The sequence below is a fragment of the Conger conger genome, chromosome 6 (genome assembly GCF_963514075.1).
Source record: "Conger conger chromosome 6, fConCon1.1, whole genome shotgun sequence".
Lineage (NCBI taxonomy): Eukaryota > Metazoa > Chordata > Actinopteri > Anguilliformes > Congridae > Conger > Conger conger.
This window is the reverse complement of record NC_083765.1, coordinates 56,763,142-56,782,632: the sequence shown is the minus strand read 5'-3', so window position 1 is coordinate 56,782,632 and position 19,491 is coordinate 56,763,142. Positions and strand designations below refer to the sequence as shown.

Sequence of the window (19,491 nt, the reverse complement as noted above, 5' to 3'; positions counted from 1 at the left end):
TCCTTTCATTAATCCTCATTCTCTAAAATTAAATAAACATGTGGGTGACAGTTTCCAGCTACTGCGATTGGGCAACTGAGAGCAGGCTTTGCATCTGCTATTCTGCATGAACCCAAAGCAGCCGTCTGTGACTGGAGCCTGATGTCTATCAGAGTGCTTTGCATCACACTGCAAGTCTGAACACCCCAGCTCGACTGTCTGTCTGGCCTGTGCTAGGGCTGTGTGGAATCAACACCTACTCCTGCCAAGGGCAGCTACGTCACCGAGGGGAACTGGCAAACAGGGCAGCCAGGGGATGAGCACTGAATCACTGTAACCCTCTCAGAGCCAAGAATTAGTAGTTAATTATCCTACCATACCAATCTAAGAATACCCCCTTAGAAATAACAATGCTTTCTTTATGGTTTCGCGCACTCCCTCAGATGTTTGAACAAAAACAGACTCAAAGCATCATAAAACTCTCTAGGGGAGGATAGCTGAACTCAATTTCCACTTTCAGAGGTTTTAACCCCTTGGTAACTTAAACAATGATGAGACTGACTTTAGGAATAAAATGCATATACTGCAATCTTGGTACATCACCATGCATTTTGGGGTTTCTTGGGTTTCTTTTACATGCGAAATACAGCAACAATACAGAGCTTATTGTAGCTTGATGGTAGCATGAACTGCAATAGAGGTGAAGGTTTAGTGAGGTAGAGAGCCATTCAGTGCTTGGTTTATACTGACCCTCTTCAAAGCCGTCTCGGAAGGACCCGGAACGGCTCATGGTCCGGGACTTGTCGTCCAGTGACATGGAGGAGTTGCGGAGGCGGGAGTCGCTGTAAGGGTCGTACGGACCCTCCTGATTGGACACGGCGTTTGCGCGCAGGTTGGCCAGGTTGATCTGTGCCGCTGTGGTGGGGCTGGCTGCTGGGACACATACAGCGTGACATCACCATACAGGTCAACACTGGAGTTGAGCTATGGTTCATAACCTACATGCTACATGCATCGCAGAACTGCATGCTATGTTAAACCTGTGAATATTTCAAGAACAGCACAGAACATGCCACCTTACAGCACTGTGTGGATTTGGAATAATATGCCTGGTGATGGAATTAATCTGACTGGTTGAGGAACAGACAATGACGAATCCCACATCGAGTTACATTATTTCGATATAACCTATCATCGAGTTACATTATTTCTGCATATCATATCATCAAGTTACATTATTTCTATATATCCTATCATACTTTCTGACACTTGTGCGATGAAGCGTAACTCAGGCTTTAGGCCGAGCCCGTGCGGAAGGTGGGGTGCGCGCGGGCGGGGACGTACGCAGCTGAGCGAAGTTGAAGCGGGTCCCGGAGGGCGAGGTGATGCTGGACCCGGGGGAGAAGGGCGAGTTGCTGGCGGAGTCCTGCAGTCCGCCGGCGGAGTGGGAGCGGAGCCACTCCTTGGCGTCCTCGTGACTGCGCAGCTGGGGCGACGGGGCGTACCTGCAGAGGGCACCGACACGGCTCACTTACACACGAGGGCCTCAGACACACGGAGACCGCGTAGCACAGCCAGTGGAGCCCCATCTACTGTGCTGCCCTTCATAGCAACCGGAACCTTGAGGTTTCTTTATGGGCATTAAAAAAGGCTTCATTTGGTCAACTACAAACATTTGCGAGAGATGTTGACATGAACATAAGCAAGTCAAACTTGAGCAACATGGCAAAGTAGTCTCTCCTGAAAACATGTTTTCAATTCATCGGCGTGGGTCTGGATGCAGTTACATACGTACGAACAAGCAACAGCACTACAGACACAAAGCACAGGCAGCAGTTTAATACAGAAAAATCCACCATGTTCACATCCAGCATGATGAAAAATGTATTTGTATAATGTGCATATAACTAGCATGGACTGTATCCATCACATATTCCTGTAACAGATATTCTTTAGTGAGTGTGGGGAGGTTTGTCTGTGCTGTAAGCAATGACACCGGGGCACAGTAGAGGTGTCTGGTGTGCTGACCTCTTGACCTCTGTATTTACCCTTTCAGCCTTTGTGTTTACACTTCCAGGTTTAATTCAGCTTGGCTCTCGAGCCCCACCCCCTACCTAGGGCAGAAACTCCCACGAGAAATGCTACCCAATACTCCATAACTGAAAGGTAATCTGGGAAGCAAAGTCTGTAGCAATTCTACGATTGATGACAACACATAGTTTTCCACGTAAAATTAAAACAGCAAAACGTCTCTACTACAAACATGAATAATAACAAAATAAAAAATCTGCAGGCAAGCCAAGTGCCAATAAACCAGTGCACAGTTCCATTGAAATATCTTAGCAGTCTACAGGCAAACATGCACTTGTGCACACGGCTCTGCCAACAGTGATCGATGACACACACCGGAAAAGTACAAGTGGAAAGAACATATAGAAAAGACAAAGCATGTGTGTGCAAGCAGACAACAGAGAGAGCGAGTGCGTGAGCGAGCGAGAGAGGGGTGGCAGCCCCAAACACAAAGAGAGAGAGCACAGCATTGGGTGCATTCAGAGCCACCGGTACCTGAGTCCCTTCTTTGGCAGTGTGTTTCTGTGGAGGTGCAGGTCACTGTGGTAGGGGATCAGAGAGACACACACCTCAGAAGTGGGAAGGGTAGAGCACACAGCAGAGAAACAGAGTAGGCTGGGTAACGGCACTCAACACTGAGGGTTTCCATATCCAAGCCACAAGATATCACCGAATTTAAGGCAATGACTGCGTATAAGCTAGCCCTATCTTCCCTGATCTGATAGACGAGAAGACATAACATCACTTAAATCCACGAGCTGAAGTGGAAAGCTGCCCTGTTTCATCTGGTCCACTGTCTAACCATCTTCTCCTGTGAAGATTAGGAGCATTAGTAGATAATCAAATCCTACCTCCCAGCCAACACAAGACCACTTAAAAGCACATAATGTCCTTTTGTTCACCTTTACAGTAAAAGATCAACAAGCAAATCTTTATGACAAGTGATAAATGGGGTAGGTCAACAATTTCACGGAATACCTGCAAGACTCCCCCTGCCTCCTCCCTTTAAATCTTTTTTTTCTTTTGGGGAGTGCATTATGTATAATTTCTTTGTTTAGCTCATATCAGACTCAGTCGGAGTCTTAAGAGTGATTCATGCACAAATTATTATTTATTTTTTTCTTCTGACTGACAAAAGCGCAAGGTCCATGGTGCAGCTTTAGCTTTCTGATAGAAGCTTCTGGAGGGAAATCAAGGACAGCTCGTGTGGAAGAGCCCTTTATACAGCATTAATGCTACAGCTCATACAGGCAGCCAGCACTAGCTGGTTGACCAGCTCATACCTAGCTAGACCAGCTTATGACCAGCTTGACCAGCTCAATTTTCAAACTGGTCAAGCTGGCATAGCTGGATTTTACAGCAGGGATGAGAAGCTAATGACAGGATGACAAGGCAACACTTCTGGGTGGGATTTAGCAATCATCAAGTCCGATGAACAGATAGTGGACTATGACTGTTTGTTTACTTCCCAATACAGGTGTGCCTTGGACTTTTTATCGCACACAGTCACAGGGCAACAGAAACACAAGGTGCTGCCTCTCCCTAATTCTCACATGAAGCAGCTTGCAGCAAGATGGCTGGTTATTCACGCAACACTGAGAACAGTGCGTTCTGCCGGCACGGTCTGCGAACGACGACATATTCCAGTGTGCTGGTGATGAGGAGAAACGCCAGCAAGTAAGAATGTGCTGACAGGACACACCTGTGCTTACAGGACCACTGCTTGGTGAGAGATGAGCAGCTGGAACGGCTCATGGGTTTTTGGAATGAGATATTTACTGTACATGGGCTGTATTGTAAGCAGAATACTTCAGTTTTAGAATAATTTTAGTTCCGGATAAAGATGTGCAAATAAGCGTGGTCACTGAATTAAACGCAAACAAGCTCTAGGGGAAATATGCAAGTTTCTCAATGGCTTATTTTGACCCAATAAGACTGCCCAATAGGACTGATGAAAATGTTGACAAATTCAGTTCTGATGATAATAGTCCTGATAATATTAATTCAGCCAGAAGGTGGCACTACATGGACTGTGAGAGGCAAACAAGCCATTCTTACAGAGATCATTCACTGTGTTTTTGATATCATTTCAGTATTAGTGTATATTTTTGATTGGCCCAGAGCACCAGACAGATTTCATGTGCAATGAAGGATGACGAATGACGAGCAGCCAGTTGAACAATGACTGGTATAGGAGAATTTGGGGGTTTGTGGTCTAACGCACTTAAATCAATCCTTCAGTGCACATAAAACTGTGTGTCAATCAAGAATGGAAATAATATTTCAAGCACACAATCCCTTAAACATGGCTTTCTGGACAAGGCACAGCTCAGCACACAACTCCACATAACAAGACGCACTCAAGCCAGGGGTTCAGCCACAATGACACCAAGCACAGTGCGCACCACACAACACAGACACCTTTACCTGTCCTGTTTCCGAGGTAATGTATTTCGGCTGAATTTAGGACTAGCAGAGGGGGAAGAGAGGGGACTGTAGGGCGGGGATAAATACAACAGAGATATAATTAGAAATTAGAGGGAACGGAGAAGGAGAGATCACTGAAGAAGCCCAACATGCAAATTACAGGACATTTGAAAGGATGCTCAGTACCATCACTTTTGTCAACTGCCCACAGCCCAATGTGTAAAACGTGGCATATAACAAGAACCGGGACACTCTGACATCATTTGAATGTAATGATGTCATTTCATTTCAGTGCACTGACCGTACTACTGGCTTATTGGGCTTGCATTGAAGAAAAAACAATTTAAGATGTGAGAAACATCTCTACTTAAACGTGCAAGGGCGTCAATGCCGCTATGAGGTTCATGTAAGGCCAAAGGAGATGATGATAGGGTCTGATTAGTCATTATCAATCCAACACAGCCATAAATGTCACACTGACAACAAAAATGGAAATGGTCCCCTCACCTTTCTGACAGGCCGGTCCTGACCAGAAGAGAGAGAGCGTCCTCCCTGCTGGGGCCCTGCTGTCCCCCCAGGCTCCCGCTGCCCAGAGAGACGTCGATGGACTCGCAGCTGGTGTGCAGGCTGCTGACTGAGGGGTAGCCCAGGGCGGAGGAGCTGCTGAGGGTGGTGCCCCAGGTCAGGCTGTTGGAGGGGCCGGAGTAGGCCGAGCCAGGGCTGGAGGCCAGCGAGGAGAGGGCCGGCTCGCCCACCCCGCCCGCCCGGGCCCCGTACAGGGGGCTGCTGCCCCCGCTGCTCAGCGCCGCCCCGCCCGAGGGCGAGTCCAGCGCCCCCTGCTGGCCCATGGTGGCGTGGGGGTTGGAGATGACGGTGGAGTTCTTCATGTTCTCCGCCGTGGTGACGGGGGCCTGCTTGCCGGGCTTGCCCCCGAAGAGCCTGAAGTGAAAAAGAGAGAAGAGGATGTGTGAGAGTAAGAGAGGGAGGGACATAGGGGGCAGAGAAAGAGAGAGAGAGAGATGGTGTGAGTGAGAGACAGAGAGAGAGAGAGAGAGAGAGGGTGTGGGACATAGTGAGAGAAAGAAAGAGGGTGAGAGAGAGTGAGACAGGGTGAGAGAAAGATGGTGAGAGAAGGTGTGTGTGAGAGAGAAGTAAACAACAAGCAATAAGGTCATTTATAGACAGCGTGAAGAAAAAGCACAATGTTTTCACACATAATATTAATCATTGCTGTGTCAACACTGTCGGCAATGCAAACACACATCAGACAGGTAATATAGAGGAGACATGGAGCTATGTGCTCACCAGCACAGCACAAGTAGAACAAGGGAGCAAAAGAAAGCAAACAAGGCTTCAAGTCACTTTGTCCACAGTACCCTGGGATTAATTTAAGACTTTTAGTTATTATTACTAAATCCTGCTTTGAAACTCCAGTAATGCCAGTTAAACAATGAATAATGATGACAGATCTCATTTTCACTTTCTTGTGTGTTGTATTAACTGCATCTACATTATTCCTGAGGCACAGAAGTGCACGGCCCCATTAATGTCAAGTCAAAACAAATCATGAAAACAAACAAATTAAAAACAAACATCAAAGGTGCAAATGAGAAAATAAGCAAATTTCTTTCTCATGACTTCATCAGATCCCTGCAATAACTGAAAATGACCCCAAAACAATCATTCACCAGCCAGACCAAATAAAAACATTTCTCTTTTGGTCTGCATCAACTCAAAAGTCCTCTGAAGTTATCGGACTGGACTGTTCCAAATAGACTGAGAGAGGAGGGGGGGCACTGAGGTGGTCTGATGACAGGGCCAGCCTCTGAGCTTTCATCTTCTAAGAGATTAATGTGAATGCTAGCAAGGCCATTCCCAGCCAAAGTAACACTCCAACCAGGATGGTGTAATGATACGATAACCTTGAGCGAGTGACGTGTTGGGGTTAGTAACTGCTTTACTTTAATCTAAGAGTCATTCTCAGGCAGTGCCCTGGCAAGTCGCGACTCTGCCCAACCCATTTGCAGAATGGTGTGGAGAGCTGCCTGGCATGGAGCACAGAAGGGTTTGATTCTTCTCTGGTGATTTTAAGGGTGTGTACACTCCAAAAATCTCTGTCTGTCTTCATACTCAAAAGATTATGCCAAAGTGTTATTTTTCAGGTGAACAAACACAACCATTTCGGTTTGAATACAGTGTGTGATGTGTGGCAGTTTTTACTCGTTCTTTTTCCTGAAGTAGAGCTGCCTGAACTAGTGTTTTCTCTCGCCAGACTGCTTTGCCAATATGATACTTTCTGCTATTTTACTTAAAATATTTTCAAAAACAAATGTAACCACCAGGATGTGAATTGGCATTGTACATAGTAGGTGCCCTGCACTTAAAGCAGGCACAGGTACAGGCACAGGTACAGGCACAGGTACAGCAGGTAGAGAGGTTTCAGGGTGCTGTATTTGCGCTAGCGAGGAGTGGACGGGGTAGCTACCTGCGCAGCGTAGGCGACGACACATCGGCGTACTTGCTCCCTGGCGGCCTCCCACCCTGGGGTGCCAGGCCCCCACTGCTCTGAGATGTAGGGCTGGACCTGATGGAGCCGCAGGGCACGACGCACTCCGCATCCGAGGAGACCCCCTTCTCCCGGTCTGTCTGGTTGGCCGAAGACAGGGCGTTCCCGCCGGCGCCCTTGGCCGGCTCGCGGGCTTTGGGCCCGGGGAGAGCAGCCGTCTTGCCGTTGAGGTTGGACTCGATGCTGCTGGTGGAGGAGCGGTTGCCGTTTCGGGTGCCGGCCCGGCTGGGGCGAGGCAGGCTCCGGTACTGGAGGTTAGCTCGCGCGCTGACGGGCAGGTAGCCATCGTCCTGGGCCTGCTGACCGTCCCTCCGGCCCACAGAGCGCCCCCCGATGAGACCAGAGGATTTGGGGATCTTGCCCAGGGTGGCTGAACCGCTGGTGATGGTGGCCCCACTGGCTGTGATGATGGTCATGCCGGCGCCCTGCTTCTTGAAGCCGAAGGTGTTGGTCGGAGTTCGAGACGTGCTGGATGGGGGCTTTTTCGCTTCGTCCCCGCTGCTCCGCCCCGCGTCCGATGGCGAACGCTGGATACCGCTGGACCTGGGAGAGAGCCGGCCCTTCTCCGACACCTTGGCGTCGTCCGTTTTACCTGCGCACCCGCAAAACGGCAACGCCTCGTAATCAGCCATAAATCACAAACGCATCATTTAAACTACACCACAGTGCCACGGTTCCTCATGAGCTGTCCTGACACGCCTGAACTCAAAGCCTGGCACTGCCTCCAGCTGTGTGAGTCTGCACACTATGACACAACTCAGACAGCACGTTATCTCCAGTAACCTGATCACACACCATGACAGAGAGACTGTTCAGTATTTCTGCTATTTTCCGTCTTACTTTTCCCATGGCCTGGACTACGTATTCATGATTAAAACAACGAGAAGGAAACAAAGAAGGAGATGTCGGTTCACAGCGGCACAACAGACACAACAGGCCCCAGCGCGTCCGTACGTACCGGTCCCGTGAGTCTTGACTGCGGTGGACCCTGGGGGCGCCGTTGTCTTGGTGCGGGGGGAGGTGATGCCCACCTGGGCAGTCATGCCCCGCCTCCAGGAGCCGGTTTGGGAGATGGCGGGGCCTGGCCGGCCGCAGGGGCTCTTGTCCGACTCGTCCGACATGTCCGAAGGGTTCCGGCGCCACTTGGAGCCGGGCTCCATCCGCACCCCGCTGTCCGAGCCCCCGTCCGACCGCCGCACCTCGTCGCTGGACCACGTGACGCTGCGGTCCACGGCCGAGTGCTTCTCGGCGTCCGTCTGGTGCTGCGGGAAACAAACGCAGGTGTTGCAGTACTTCCTCATGTCTGCGGAGAGGGAGTGTGGAATAACACTCCTCTTCCTTCTCACTCTCTGCCGTCTACAGTTCCCTGCAGCCTTGCCTGTTCGCTGGAGTATTTTCATCACAGCACCTGAGCCTGCTACAATGGCAGTCTCACGGGGACAAAGAGCCACACCTGGCCCACACCTCTGACAATGCTGATTCATAGTCAAACAATGATTTGAAAATATTAAGATGGAAATGAGAGAATCTGCACCTTTGGCTAGTTTTGTGGAGATGAGGCGAAATAAATACTCAATATTAAAAAGCAGCAAACGTGAACAAGAGTTTTTGCAACAGTTTACAAAGACAGAAAGGCGAGTATTTGGTCGATATGAAGGTGAACAAAGGTTGTCTTGACAAACATTTCAGCCTATCTAGCATGCCAGGCAACTACAAATACAACTACAGATAGTTTTTTGATATTTTTCCTTTTTTGTTTATGGAAATGGTCTGCCGAATGTTTTAGGCTACACACTTACAAACTGTAATCATCCTCAGTATCTCACAAAAGAGCTCAGAAGCATTCCGGCAAGTTGCAACAATGACTCCTCTCTGACGTCAATACTTTGAAATATACTACTTGTACTCAGGTACATTTGGTCACCATATGCTGGTTCACATGTTGCCTGGATCATGTCATGCATAGCACTACCTCCGCCTGACAGCTCACGTCTCCCTGAAACTCACCCTCCTCTTTTCTCTTGTTTTCAAAAGCTATACCCAGCAGACAGAACTGACCAAAGAATACCTAATCAAAGGGCTGCATATAACCCAATTAAAACTTTTAAACAATGACAACCATTATTTCTAGGCAGTGGTGGTTTACAATACTGTGGATCTGTGGGCTTAGCTCTTAATCACAAACAGAAAGGCTCTCAGGGATCCCCCCTCTCCCCAAATCTGATTCGCCATCATCCCAACTGAAGGTCTGAAAGCAAAAAAAACCCTTATATGGAGTTATGTGAAAAGTGCATGTTCTTCCTGGACCCGGTGTTGTTATCAGAACATGGCTATCCTGGGAATGATCAGGGCTGAAGCAGGCAAGATGAATTACACCGGGTTGCTGAGATTAAAGCACGCCAGTACAGAACAACGTATCTTTTGATCCCCGATATGAGACTTGTTTTAGTCAACTCAGTGCCCGATACAGTCAGACTGCAGTTCATTCCATGTCATTTCAGCGACTGCATTAATGGCCAAACAGGGCAAAGAATCTAAAAAATACAACATTGTGCTTAAACTCATTAGTTAGAGGTTCAGGCCTACTGACCACAAATGAAGGAAGCAGATAGCGGTATATTCCCTGCTGCTCCCTGTAATGTAGTATGCCTACAGAAAGCTGTACTGCAGTAATGCAGTTCATTTTCAGGACCAAACTGCAGCCATCTCTTTTATGGTGTGCAAGGGGACCCACAGAGCTCAGTACACTGGGACCTTTAGAAACTTCCACTCTAATTTACACAGTGATTTAGGCTCTTGCCTTGGCTCAGTTCACCATATCCAACTGAGAGACTACAGGATTTAAGGGCCGCTCACCTGCACGTCTACGCCCTTCCGAGGGGTGGCTGGCGTGGTGGGGTAGGAGCTGATGGAGGAGCTGGTGTTGATGTCATCAGTGTCGATGGTGTCGCTGATCCCACTACTGACCGAGCTGCTGTCGTCCCAACTGCAGGAGAAGGGGAGGGGTCAACACGAGAACCTACTCAAAACACCATTTAGACCACATGGGATATTACTAGCTCAGCTGATGGGGGATGGAGATATTATGATTTGCATTCCCTGCATGCCAATGAGGTTCTGCGTGCCTCCCTTGTTTCAAATCTCCTCTTAATTAACGCTTCTTGTTTGCCTCAGAGACACATCTGCTTGGTTAGTTTCCAGTTTCCACACCACAGTACCTATCACACACCACCTCTGTGTAGAGATTCAGTCATGTTCACAGGATATGAATAGGGCCCATCCCCCTGCCGCACAGTGGGCCGATAAAGGAAACACAGCTTTACTGCAGTCCTGCCCGTCACACATGGACTGCAGGGCAGGAACTACAGATGTTACAAATCAAATAAATGCTGTGCCTTTGGCCAAACATAGTTACTTGGAGCAAATTGGGGAAGACCTAAATTGCATGTACATTCATACACTTATTCGGAATAACATAAGACATTTTTCAACCACGTACTCATACACACAGACAAACACTAACACGCATATTTTCAATTTTTCTTCGTTTTTAAACACAATACATGTGCATTTATAGATTGTACTGTGTGTCTCTGTATTTGGTTCTGATTCGTATTCCCTTTAATGTGACCTTGGGTGTCTTGAAAGGCCCTTTATAAATACAAAGTATTATTATTATTATTATTATTATTATTATTATTATATGCAGTGTGACCTACATGGCCAAACTATGAGTGCAGAGTCCATGGTACAAAGTTCAACCTGATTAGGCAGATTCTGGCTCAGGACCTGTCACTGAAACTGAGTGCCATATCCTGGCTGTCAACTGTCTCCTCCCATTACCATGACAACCAGAATCCCAAAAGATTTTCCTGTTGTAATTACTCCTATGTGCTGCAGCACTTGCATCACGACTGTTGATCACGACTAATGTAATGATCAATCTCAATTTTACACAGTACACATCTGCATACATGCATAGGGGCCCTAACCATAAGGGCACAATGTATCTGTTATACCAAGCCAACAGGAATAGAAAGCCGTACAACTCTTCCGTGCATCTATGACGTGGATACAACTTGATGTTCAGTGGCATCCGGAACATCCCAGCGGTTGAAACGGCACTGACACCGGATGACCGATGGCCAGTGAGCACAGTCCCCTCCCGAGGAAAAACCGGCCTCTGCAAACGCAACTGCGACTGCAGATCCGAGTCTCTTTCATGTTACCCGTGCGTGAAGCGCAGAGTGAACTCTGCGACCGCGTGTCTCGAGTCCATCACTCCCAGCCGGTCCTGACAGAACGCAGTAAACAAGGGCCTGCGCTGTTCATCACTCACACTCCTTAATGAAGGCCACTCATCACTCTGACAGCGCACGCAGGGAGACACCGCTCAGCGTAGCCTGAAGTCAGGTCGAGGGGTGGGCGGGCTGGCGGGCTCGCGCGCGGTCCAGCGATGTAAAAACGGTGGGAGGGGCCGCGGACTGCCTAGTGCTCTGTTCTGTACGAAACCCGCTTTCCTCTGAGCAGAGATTAGACCCGGACGCCGTGGTAACCAGCCGAGTGACAGGGGGCAGGTCTCACTCCCACAGGAGCCCCCGGAAAAGAAAAGGGCCACAGCTGGTCCAGCAAATGAACAGTGAGGAAGATGGAGAGGGATGGTCTGCCCTGACTATGAGGCGTGCCAACCTGGAATGATCCAACTGAGGCACGATCAGGGGGGTTTCTTGGCAGTGTTTGCCATTCCCAGCGATTCCCCATTTCCACTGACATTGTTGAACAATCCATCTTTTTACTGTACTGTACCCATGGAAAACAAGTGGGAGGGGACATACAGGGTGACGGAATGAGAGTTTTCCACACATTTTAATAAACAAAGACCATCCCTCATTTCTCTGGCTGGGCTTACGCTAGTATTACAAACCCATGCAGCCAATCCTTGCTGAATAAACTGGTATAGCACAAAACAAGCAGAGCCTCAAAACAGTGTTAGGAAATATATTGACAGTAATCCTGATTCAAGATAAGAAACAATAAAAATGACATTACATTAGCTGTCATTTAGCAGACACTCCAGAGTGACGTAGACAGTTCTACAAAGGAACAATTTATGCAGCTGGGTAAGCAAGGAATCAAATTTAAGGAAGCAAGTTGCCCAACCTGGGAATTGAATATGTATCCTTTGGGTTACAAGCTAACTGCCAAGCAGTTCCCTAACCATTGCACTGCTGCCTGTGAAAATGAATGTCAGTACTCCACCACAACAATGTATTCCATAATTTAACTCAGGTGTGCAAATTGTGCATTACTAGCCACTCATAAAATGTTTCTCTGCCTCCAAGAAATGAAATACCCTACTGTAAATGTACATCTCCTGGCTTCGCTGTGAGTTCTTTGTTCTCTGTGGGAAGCGCGGTGGAGGGTTGAGCAATGAGGAGAAACCCCCTGAGTCTGAATAATTAACAGCGGCAGCAGCAGCCACTGTGCACCCAGGAGCGGAGAGAGGCTCGGTGTGGCTCTAACTGCAAGTGGGGAGCGTGTTCGCCCCGAACCCTGCAGTCTGAACGAGCTAGCACCGAAGGCGCAAAAAGAAGAATTTACACTTACTCAGACTATTGTTTTTGTTAATGACTGCTCTCCATGTGTGTTTTGCTATTCATGGATTTGATGCTTTCCAAGTGAAGAAATTATACATTTGTAAATTGCTTTGGATTAAAAGCGTCTGCTAAACGACTAAAATGTGAATTTAATGCAAAATGTGTCTGTCACGGGGTATGTGGGATGAAAGCCTAGCACATGAATGACATCACATGCTTTCTTCCCGTCTTCAGTTAAAAGTGTTCAGGGGTGCAATTGCTGCTGCTGTTCATTGATGAAAACATGACCTCTGGCGATGTTGTGTGGGGGGGGGTGTGGGCCTCAGAAACAAGTTTCCAGACCTGAAGTTTGGACCTGCCAGCAAGAGGTGAATGAACGGAAGGGCATTGGGCGACCTTGTTAACAGGGTTTTTAAAGAGGACGGTGGAAGCTTTTCAGCCTGCGTCTGTGTGACGGCTCATTAGTTCCGGCACATTCATCATTCGTCCAGTGACACACGGGCTGTTGTCGAGAAACTGTCAGAGTAACAAGTCACTAGCAGTTTAAATGTCAAAAAATCTTTCTTTCTATATCCTTTGTTGCATCAAGTCTAATATAAAAATAGTCCTTATCTTCAAATTGAAACAGCAACTTCTATCCACACAAACATTGTTTTGTGTTGGTACTCTACTAGCTAGAGCTAGAGAACATGGTTATTGTTACTGAGTGCCTGGTAGCTGAAGTGAGGCAGACACTCTGGCAGTATGACAGACTGAGATTAAGTGGGAAATTTATCAGCCGCAGGCTCAGTTCCAACTCTCTTTAAAGACTATCTGTAAAACCCTTACACAAAGTGCCGCTTTGATTGACTCAAAGCATCACTCAGACAGAGTACAAAGGCTCACAAGCAAAAAAATGCTCCAAATTAAAGACATGCAAGACAAACAAAAAAAAATCTGTTTACAACCAAAAACTGTCTTTGCTCCTTCAACAAATGAAAATAACATGCCTTCACCGTGAAAACTTACTTAAGAGAGAGTGCATTCTGTTAAACTCTTTGACTGCACAAAGCTGATTTAATTTAAGGCACTAATTTAGGACGAGTCCCTACCAATGCGATTCAGACGATAAAGCAGGGGAGAAAAGAAGGAATAAGACGTCTGAGAGTATACCGGAGCTCATTAATGTTCAGCATTAGCTCTCCTGAAATCCTCAAAGGACCTCTCCCCTCCCTCCCTCCCTACCTCACCTCCGTTCGCCCGTGAGCCACGGCGTTCCTCGGCCGGAGCGAGCGCGGGCGTTTTGCAGAAAGCGGCGGGGTGGGCAGGGGGGCCGGAGAGCTTCATGGGGGCCGACCCTCACCCTCGACGGCGCGCGGCTTCGCTACGCTGAGTCAGCCGTCTCCAGCACCGCGGTGTCCTCCTCGCACTGAGGGGAGCCGCTGCGAGCGGGGGCTTGTAACGGATCGCCACCGAGCCTGAAACCCGATCCGCGCGCGAGTTAACCTGCGAAGTGCTGAAGCGGCCGCAGGTCAGGCCGCTCTGAGGGACGGGGGTCCGCTTTGTGTTTCAGAGCGGGGGAGAAGCGGCGCGGCTTCCCCCGTCAACAGACAACGGGACGCTAGTTGGATTCAACACGCTTTCGCTGAAGCTGGCACAAAACACAAAGTAAATGAATATCTGGCTATTTCTGAAAGGAAACGCTGAGCTGGGTGCACTTTAGGTTGAGATTCTGTCGATAGAGCCGGTTTTATCATCGAGCCAACCGAGACGTGATTCAGTGCAGGGAGAAGAAAGGGTAATCCCTCTCCGGTGTGCTGATAAAGAGCTCTACAAGGCAACCTGATAATCCAGTTTGATACTGTGGAGGAGCGAGTATGGGGGAGTTCAAAAGAACTGCTTACATTAATTGTGCCGGGCTGGGAAGGGTTTTCACGGGTGAGCTCAGGGATATTTGTTAAGTCAACAGGGCCGCAGCAACGCGAGCGAGCGCGCTCCCTAAACCAATCCAATTTGTACATTCCAGGAAAGCCTGTTTTCCCTCGCCATCTTGCCTAAAGAGGATTTTTTCTGGGTCAGAGCATAGGGGTCAAGCGGCGCTGTTATTTAAAGGAAAGGAGCGCACGTACTGATGGGAATTACTCCAGAAAGATAAACCTCGTAGAGCAGCGCAGTCTTTCCAGCTGCGCCCTTATGAAAATCACTTTTTACTGTTAGCCATTTTCTGTACTTCCCCCTCAAGTCTCTATGCCACATACACATTCCCAATATGACAAATCAAGAACAACAAAACCAAAACATTTAAAAAAAGCATAACCTACTTAAGTCTTCCCTTAGCAGAGAGGATAAAAACCATGAGCTGAATTTTCTCTTCACATCCTTAAAAGAAATGAAATGTAAACCTGAAACAGTATGACTTCACACCTCACTGAGAGGAAAGCATCCATGCTCCTCGACATTGTTTGGTACGGATTCCTCTTTTCTTCGTTCCCCTCAGAACGTAAACATGCAGTAATCTCTCTGACACCGCTGCCAAGGCCCTCTGAGCACCTCTTTTGTTCAGCTGGAGTCCTTATCCATATTTAGTGGGAAGGCTGGATGAACAGATGATAATGATCCCACTGCTGCCTCTAGTGTGTCTCCAAGTTTATAGACACAAATACACACACGCACATACACACATACACACACTCAAATAACACACACAGACAAATACGCACGTGCACGCACACACACACACACACACACACACACACACACACACACACACACACACACAGAAGCCCTCTTCCATATGTCATGACTTCGTACTAGAGGGAGATTTGAGGATGGCAACGTGGACATACCTCCCTGAATGCCCACAATCTTTGTCCCTGAAAACAAGCTCTTCAAAAGCCCTTCCTGCGCTTTAGAACAGTCACCGGCAGCAGTGTTGACATCAGGTAAAATAAGGCCTCCTTATAAGTTTTCTCCAGCATCATGTACGAAAGATTATCAGTGAGCTTAATTAGGGGTGGCTTGTACAATGTTGACAAGGTGGCTACTGGTTAGTACAATCTAATCCCCTTTCACACATGGAACCTGCAGCATTGCCATGTTCACTTATCCAGGTTAGATAGTGGTTCTCCCTGTTCACACATAGGTCTCCTATATGGAAAAATCCCCAGCTCCCTACATTTGGTAAAAAAGTGACTGGAAGTGCCTGACACAGACATTTACCAAGTATTGTGCAGCACACAAACAATTTTGTGATGGTGTTCTTACAATAGATAAAGTCATGCCAAGTAAGGACAGCGACACTGTTTATTCAATTCCGAAAATAAATGTTCAAAGCTCACTCACAAAATCACATAACGCAGTGCCAATGTCTCATATTTGTGCAAGAACTGAGGGCAGACTCAGTATTTATTAAATAAACTGTAGCAGACATACAAATGTTGAAACCATTTGTGTGCCTTATCTAGAAACATTCATGGGTTAAGATGCATGTTTGAAAGGGGCCTGTAGACTACCCAAAAAATTCTGCAACATAGAACATTTCAATGCAACCTTGTTTGCTAAGCTATCCTTTTGATCAGCCTAACCCTGTTCCTGAAGATCTACAATCATGCAGGTTTTAAATTTTCACTAATTTGGAACACCTGATTGTACTAATTAGCAGCTCACAGAAATCTATAGATGTTGAATGAGGTGTGCTTTTTAGGGCTGAAGGAACAGGGGTTGGGGTGCCCTGCTCTCAGGTTTTTTTGCTGCAAATGCTCTGAAGGCAGTTTGGATGCTTCTGCAATCCACTGAGCAAACAAGTTGATAATCAAATCAGACAAAGTAAAGACAAAAACTGTTCAGTTTCAGGCAATATCTACTAGAAAAATGCAGCGGTCCACCAGAAATGAAGAAATCATTTTTAGATTCTGCTTAACCACCAGAAACGCATAAGAAACTTACCGACAATACAGATGGTCCGAGACCAGAGGCTTTTAAACGCAAGCAGGGACGTTGCATAAAGCTTTAAATTTAGAGGACTGCGAGGCTTCGTGCTGTGTAAACTGCCTCAAAGCGTGAGCAGGGCAGGCAGGGGGCGTGTGGAGAGATGGGCCTCCAGGGCTTGGAGAAGGGCAGTGCATTCCAGCCCAGGCGTCCAAGCCCTGCGGTGCGTAATGACACAGCTGTCTGAAGCCCAGAGAAATGACAGGGTCACAGTGTCAGGAATTCAAGCACAACAAATCTATAAACATTTCCGTCCTTTTCGCATGGGGAGCACTTCGCATCCGAGAGGTAAGAGACTAGAACTTTCTACGGCCGCTCCCAGGTGCACCTCTGCCCCGAGTAAAAGAAAAGACAACCTATAAAAGGCCAAAATGTTTGTTTCTTCAGTTTGCTTAGTGAAAAGCATAACTCATGATTTTGAAATGATGTATAATTTTTAATATTTGTTTGTCCTATCTGACTTTTTGCTGAACAAGGTCAGTGGATTTGTGGTTCACCTGCTTGGAACAGCGATGGATGTTCTAGCGGCAGGCTGCAATCACAATAAAACACAAAACAACAGCTCCTGCTCTAGGACCCCAGAGGAATGGTGCTTTCAGGCTCCCCTGTGGAAGGAGGTTGAGCTCAGCCCTGAGACCAAGATGGAGCTGAAGGAAGCCTTCCTCTGAGATTTATGAGCTGCAGGATTTGTACTATGTGCAATACAGACCCTGCCAAGTATACCGAGCGTCAGCAAGTGTGTTCATGTCTCATGGACGAGACCCCTCCACTAAAACCTACCATTAGTTGGGCCATCAGGTCGCTATAGTTGACCAGGTTGACCCAGCCCCTGAGTAGAGGAAAGCCTTGCTCTCCGCTCCACTGTCTCTGTCAAAGCAAATGATATCTTACCCACACCCCCCAACACAGCTCAAATGTTCTGCCTGTCACACACTTTCACCCTTCAAAGGCCTGCAGGTGACAACCGATACAACAAGCTCCACAGGTGACAGAACCACAGGTGCTGAACACATACACAAGCACTCTCCCATATACACACAAACAAATAAATCCATGCACCCACACACCATATTATCAGATGTTCTCTTAGTATGAAGATTTACACTAATTGGCTAAATACGCTCGTTTAGTTTGCCTTGGAACCCAAGTAGAATTGGTTTGGTTCCAAATCAACTCACAATTTGCACAAGTACTGTACACTCCTTCTCTTCCTGCATTTTATGAAATTACACTACGTTTGGATTTACACAAACAACAATATGACCATTTTTTCTAAACCATTTAGTTTGTTTTTTATAGTATTTATTTATGGCAAATAGCTGTGGTATTAGCAAAATAAATTATTGCAACCGCTGTATATGCGCACGCCCACACAGACACACAAACACACATGCACACACACACCCACTCACACATTTAACACTTATTTTTCGTAAATATATTTTCCCTCCACGAGTGTTCCACAGACAGAAGAGGAGCAGATCAGGTCATGCATCTCCCCAGAACCAGTCGACTGAATTGAGCTCCATTAGCATATGAATAGGCATTTGGGTGTAATGCCACTTCAGCATAATTAAGTTCATTGTTGGGGCTTGGGCTAATGACAATTTAGGGGTGTGAAACATTTCCAATCAAACACTTGTGTAGTCCTTGTAGTAATAGGCATTATAATTACACACTAATCTAGGAAATGGGGGGAGGGGTAGAACAGCCTCCATCTCTTCCAGCATACTCTGACCAACAATAAACAATGAAACTGGTATACAATGCAACATATGATACTTCAAATAGTAACAGAAGACAAATTAAGTTGCATGTATCATTTTACATCCAGAAATGATTTTCAACGTAAGATAAGTATCAATCTCCTATATGCAAGTCTGTTTTATGAAGCGCATGAATTGACAGCTTCTGTTCTATCCACCTACACTGTAGAGACAGAATTCAGACTGAACTCACATCCTAGCAAGACGTATAATGGATTCATTTGAAGAGATCAAACCTTTCCCTATTCCCTATTTTCCTCTCTGGCTGTCACCGCCCCTGTGTAAAGAGGGGAGGGTGGTGTTATGCTGCTAAGTACCCAGCAGAACACAAGTCCCTGAGCAGTGCTCACCAGACTAGAAACAAACCAGGCGGGAGCATTCAGCAGGCAGACTGCTAACTCCACTTCATCCTGCTCTTCTCCCCATGTATTAGTGCCCTACATGGTGGGAACAGCATCTTTTTCCAAAATACTTTACATTCTAGTAACGTTAACTCCCAAGTGTTTCTAAAATTAACAGCAAGAATGGTAGCCAAATAGTTCATAAATCTGGCCCCAAAACCAACACAGTGTCATGTTAAAAAATCCCTTAACTTTCAAACTATTTTACTAATTTTATCTTCACGTCACACTGAATGACCAATGTTGTTTGTGCATACATTTTCAACCGACTGAGACCACCTAATTTCTCAGAGCACTTCATTTCAGAAGGTCTTCTAACCTCTGTTAGTTCAAGTTTGCGTTTATTCATTGACAGATTCTAATTGGCTTCCAACTGCTCCTTGGCTGCAAAATGGTGCCATGAAATACTCAAGCTGACCAGCACAACTAGTGCACAGCTCACTCTTTATGTTTATTAGAGTACAGAAGAGGAGGACATCAATACTCTGCACCTGAAACTAAACTACAACAGTAGCCTGGACGGACATCTTGCATTGACAGTAATGGAGCCCCCACAGTAACATCCGGCTAGTAAGAGGATAGTTTTCCTGCTCAATTGTCTACCAACAAAACAGAGACAAATGTAACTTCACGCCAGGCATGAAGCACTCAGCACCGTGACACAATAACTCTCTCTTCAACCAAAGCCACTTTCATTCATATCCCGAGGACACACCCCC

At 47.0% G+C, this 19,491-nt stretch overlaps 1 protein-coding gene across 4 annotated transcripts in view; it reads right to left on the bottom strand.

Moving 5' to 3' along the window:
• Window positions 1–19,491, bottom strand: part of LOC133131357 (neuron navigator 2-like) — a 90,022-nt gene that overhangs the window by 23,511 nt on the left and 47,020 nt on the right. For 2 of the 4 annotated variants that reach the window (XM_061246671.1, XM_061246672.1), the window contains exons 12-19: window positions 9,899–10,028; window positions 8,001–8,304; window positions 6,962–7,634; window positions 4,984–5,415; window positions 4,477–4,542; window positions 2,545–2,589; window positions 1,324–1,484; window positions 730–909 (exon numbers count right to left, since the gene is read on the bottom strand). In XM_061246671.1, the coding sequence (XP_061102655.1) occupies window positions 730–909; window positions 1,324–1,484; window positions 2,545–2,589; window positions 4,477–4,542; window positions 4,984–5,415; window positions 6,962–7,634; window positions 8,001–8,304; window positions 9,899–10,028 (1,991 nt within the window). The remainder of the gene's footprint in view (window positions 1–729; window positions 910–1,323; window positions 1,485–2,544; window positions 2,590–4,476; window positions 4,543–4,983; window positions 5,416–6,961; window positions 7,635–8,000; window positions 8,305–9,898; window positions 10,029–19,491) is intronic. The other 2 variants (XM_061246673.1, XM_061246674.1) reach the window with 1 other exon arrangement.